This window comes from Belonocnema kinseyi, chromosome 3, assembly GCF_010883055.1.
Source record: "Belonocnema kinseyi isolate 2016_QV_RU_SX_M_011 chromosome 3, B_treatae_v1, whole genome shotgun sequence".
Lineage (NCBI taxonomy): Eukaryota > Metazoa > Arthropoda > Insecta > Hymenoptera > Cynipidae > Belonocnema > Belonocnema kinseyi.
The window spans coordinates 7,750,971-7,754,881 of record NC_046659.1 but is presented as its reverse complement, the minus strand read 5'-3'; the positions used below and the strand labels follow the sequence as shown (position 1 = coordinate 7,754,881).

The window sequence follows — 3,911 nt, the reverse complement described above, 5'->3', positions numbered from 1 at the left end:
CCAAATGCTGATGGGTTGAAGAAAACTTCTTCCACCAGAAGGTTTTGATACAATCTGGTCCCGGGGCGGAATAGTTCTTCATCCCTCTTAATACTTTTTTCAACTCCTCGGTAGTGATGGGTGGGCTTTCTTTATCAGGTGTTATGAGAGCAACACATAACTGCTTGAAGCTATTTATATTTTCTGAGTCTTCGTCCAGTCTATGCTGAACTTTGTAGACTTCTCTTCAAAATACTTCGACCTCCTCTGGTTTTGGTGGGTGTTCGACAGTAACTGGAGGATCTTGGAAGAGTCGAGATGGGTCAGAGAGAAAATGTTGATTTTCTCTGACCTACCTCTCCCTCCGCTCTAGACTTCTTTTAACGTCAGATAGTATCCGTATTCTCTCAACAATATGCTGCCTGATGGTCAGCAGCTTTGACTTGTTAAGTGTGTGATAACGGGTCCGGAGTTTGCGCGCGAACTTTCGAACCTTGGCGGTAAAATTCCTGCCAGATGTGATGTAGTCAATCACACACTGAATGTGGGACGCGTACTGTCTTGCCCAGCCTATCTTTATGGTAAGCAGATGCATTTGTCTTTTGGTCTTATGATCAGCCGTTGGTTTTGTTTTGCGGTTCGCATCGGCCAAAGCTCTTGCTGCATGATACGCACAACAACTGATAGCCCAGAGGTCGGATTCTCCGGAAAAATGTCCACGAAGCTCGTCATCCATTTCAGCCAGATCTTTAGGCTTGAGAGAAACCTTGGTGTTGATGTTTCGCTGGGTCGTAAAGCATCGCTCTTCATCTATTGGATGCCTGCCCGCTGTTCGTCTTAGTGTCGCCTCTCTTTCTCTGTTGCCGGCTTGTTCTAGCTGTGGTGGGGTAGGCCTTCAGCTTACATAGCCCCTTTTACGGAGTAGTTGAGAATGGTTGCGCAGACGTTGCTGCGAAAAGTGCGATAGCTCCGGGTGTTTCTCGCACCACAGAGCATGCAGCTGTGTCATGTAACCCCGTTCAGGGGCCACACTCGCATCGTAGCACTCTAGCAAGTCGTGATTCAGTCGCTCCGTCCACCCATAGGTCGCGAGATCCCGCCGATCCATCGCATTGAATCCATTTTCAGTGGCTCCTCCAGTTCTAGATTGGTCGTCATTGTTGGCCGAGCCATTGTCGGGAGCCCTGCGCGTTCTGTTGTTCAACTATGTTTGGTTTTGTCATTGTTGTTCCCACGAAAAGCTAGGGAAAGGTGTTCGTCCATCCTTGTAGAACCCACGCATGCAAGGATAACGCTACGTACTCTGCTAGGTCGCCCGGTATCCCAGAGTCACCGTTCCAGACACCTCACCCAGGTGCCGCTCAGCTTTCGGCAGAGTTTTCACAGGAAAATTAAAGGTCAATTTATTTGATATTTGATATACTTGTTTACTGTGGGGGAGTCACAAAACTAAGGATAGGGTAAGGGATTCGGATACCGAGAGATTAGGTTTCATTCAGTGAAGAGGCTCAGGTGTATTTTAGGTTATATGTATTTTTAACTTACAGGAAGTTGGGGGTGCGGCAAACCCCCAGCGATGTTAAATCTCGCCTGACCGAGAGCCGATGATGTCGTTGGTTCACGAAGAGACATTTAAGAGGTGTTATGGGGAGTTACACTACAAGTTGTACTTGGGGATGGCAGATGAGCCGAAACTAAAACACGGTTTAGACTTTGGGGATTCACGTAGCATGAGGCGTCTCCCCACTCCCTACTCTGGCCCGCAGGGCTGTATATTGTCGGGGTCTTATAACTATGTTATACCTCCCCCCCTCTTGCGTGGGGGTGGTTTATTTCTTTAATAGGATGTGTTCGCATCGTTGCAACTCTTCTTCAAAGCTCAACCAGATCTCATCTTCTGTCCATTCCAATTCTATGTATGTGTCATCTGTACCCTGGTTACCAGTTTCAATTTGTTTTTCTTCGATTCCAGGGCTTGATTTTTTCTTCTCTCCCGGGTGTTGTATTTGTTCCTCCGTATCAAATTTCAATTGAAGAATATTTTTGAATTGTAAGTTTATCTCGACCCAACCTCCTTTCAAGTATTTCGTTTTGGTCTTATCCGGAATCGTATGGTAATTTTTGGTCCGGTTCGATTGCTCATTACAATATGTATCGTGGAAGATGTATAATTTTGTTGGTACCATCTTTCTGCAGTATCTACACTCCCACATTTCGATGTCCTTCCTCTTTTTCTTCTTCTGTAACAAATAAAAGTTCCTACCACTAAAAAAAAAAATAATAAAAATAAAAACAATTTAATACTACCGATCTCAAGTCTTTCCTTTTCATTTCTGTTCTATTTCTTAGTTCAAGCTATTTTTTATTTTATTATGTAATATCTGTAATTTAAACTATGTATTATTGACTAATTCTCTTTTCTAAAAGCGATATCTATTATGTGTTATGATTTGTAGCTTATGTCTTTACTAATCCGTGAATCGCTTGTTATTTCTTTTTCTTGTTCCACTTTTCTTCTGCTATTCTGGCCACTTTGATTTTTCTTGCTGAAAATTAACTTATTTCTCAAATTTATTTTTATTTCTAATCAGAAATCTGTCTTGGCCTCTTATAGCCGTATTTATTTTTATCTTTAAATTTTCATTGTATCTCTACTCTCTTTACTTTAATAATTTTTAATATAATTCAATTAAAAAATAAATAAAAAGTAATAAAAAGTTAAATTTAAAAAATATATAAAGCTGTAGTGTCGGTATGGGTTTTTAAGTAACTTTGTCCTGTTGTGTCTGTATATTAAGTAAAGTAACTAATGTTATTTATTTATCATTATTTTCCTTCAATACTTATAATTAAATGCATTGTGCCAAAAACTGTTCCACATCTTCTTTAATCTGTGTCTTTCTTGATTTATTTCTAATAAATTCCTTATTTCTGGCCGTTGCTTCTTCCGGTGGCAGTTTAGCTATCTCTTCTAATTCCCGTTGTTCCTTTTGTACTTCCATTCTTTTTTGTCTTTCTTCGGCTTCCTTTATTAATCTTTTTTTATTTTCTCTATCCCAGTCTCTCAATTTAGCTCTGTGAGTTCTCCATTCTTCATCTATTTCTTCTACTTCTTTCTCCTTCTGTTGTTTTAGAATCATTTTAATAACCATATTTTCTTTTTCTGCGGCTAATTTTAATTGTTTATCCTTTTCTTCTTTCTCTTTTATCTTCCTTTCCTTAATTCCTTTCCTTATTTCCTCCATTGTCGGCAAATTATAACAAATTCCTTTTTCCTCAGCCTTTTTTTTAATCCTGGGAACCCCTCTTCTTGATCCGTATTCATTGTACATTTCAAATCTTTCTTCTATTAACTTCCTATCTCTGATCTTTTTAATTTCTTTTTGCATGGCCCTCTCAATTTCCTCTTTCCTCATCTTTTCTTCTTCTTCTCGCCTCACTAGCTTTTCCTCCGGAGTTTCGTTTATTGGTGGTTGTTTTACTTTAAATGATCCAACACATAAATGTGTTAGAGAGTCTTTCGCCGAAAACTCGCTTTTGCATTGAGCGCACTTTTAAAGTAGTCGTTTATTCATTTCCTGTAAATAAATGTTTTTGTTTTGTTTTTCCGGTTCTTGTCCATTTATGTGTTTGTGTTATGTTTGTATTGTTTCAGTAGTGTGATCTTTAAATTGTTTACATGCATGCCACATCTACCAAATCAAATTTATTTTTTACCTACATATTTTTTAATGTCTTTAATATTCCAATTACCTAAAGATTTTCCTTTTTTATTCTTTATTTCATAAATTGTTGGTGATATTTTTGCTTTTATAAAAAATGGACCCTCCAAATTTTTATTTAATTTTTTCGCTATTCCTTCGCCTTTGTTTGATAATCTTTTTTGGCTTTTTAAAACTTGTTCCCCAATTTCGAAACTAATCGGCCTACGC

At 38.7% G+C, this 3,911-nt stretch overlaps 2 protein-coding genes across 11 annotated transcripts in view; one reads left to right on the top strand and one right to left on the bottom strand.

The window, feature by feature from the left end:
• The window catches only part of LOC117169108 (acetyl-CoA acetyltransferase, mitochondrial), a 260,337-nt gene that overhangs the window by 160,999 nt on the left and 95,427 nt on the right, over positions 1-3,911 (top strand). The gene's annotated exons all lie outside the window — the stretch shown is intronic.
• Positions 2,829-3,911, bottom strand: part of LOC117169706 — a 14,445-nt gene continuing 13,362 nt past the window's right edge. The window contains exons 4-5 of the mRNA XM_033356204.1: positions 3,147-3,460; positions 2,829-3,101 (exon numbers count right to left, since the gene is read on the bottom strand). Coding sequence (XP_033212095.1) covers positions 2,829-3,101; positions 3,147-3,460 — 587 coding nt within the window. The remainder of the gene's footprint in view (positions 3,102-3,146; positions 3,461-3,911) is intronic.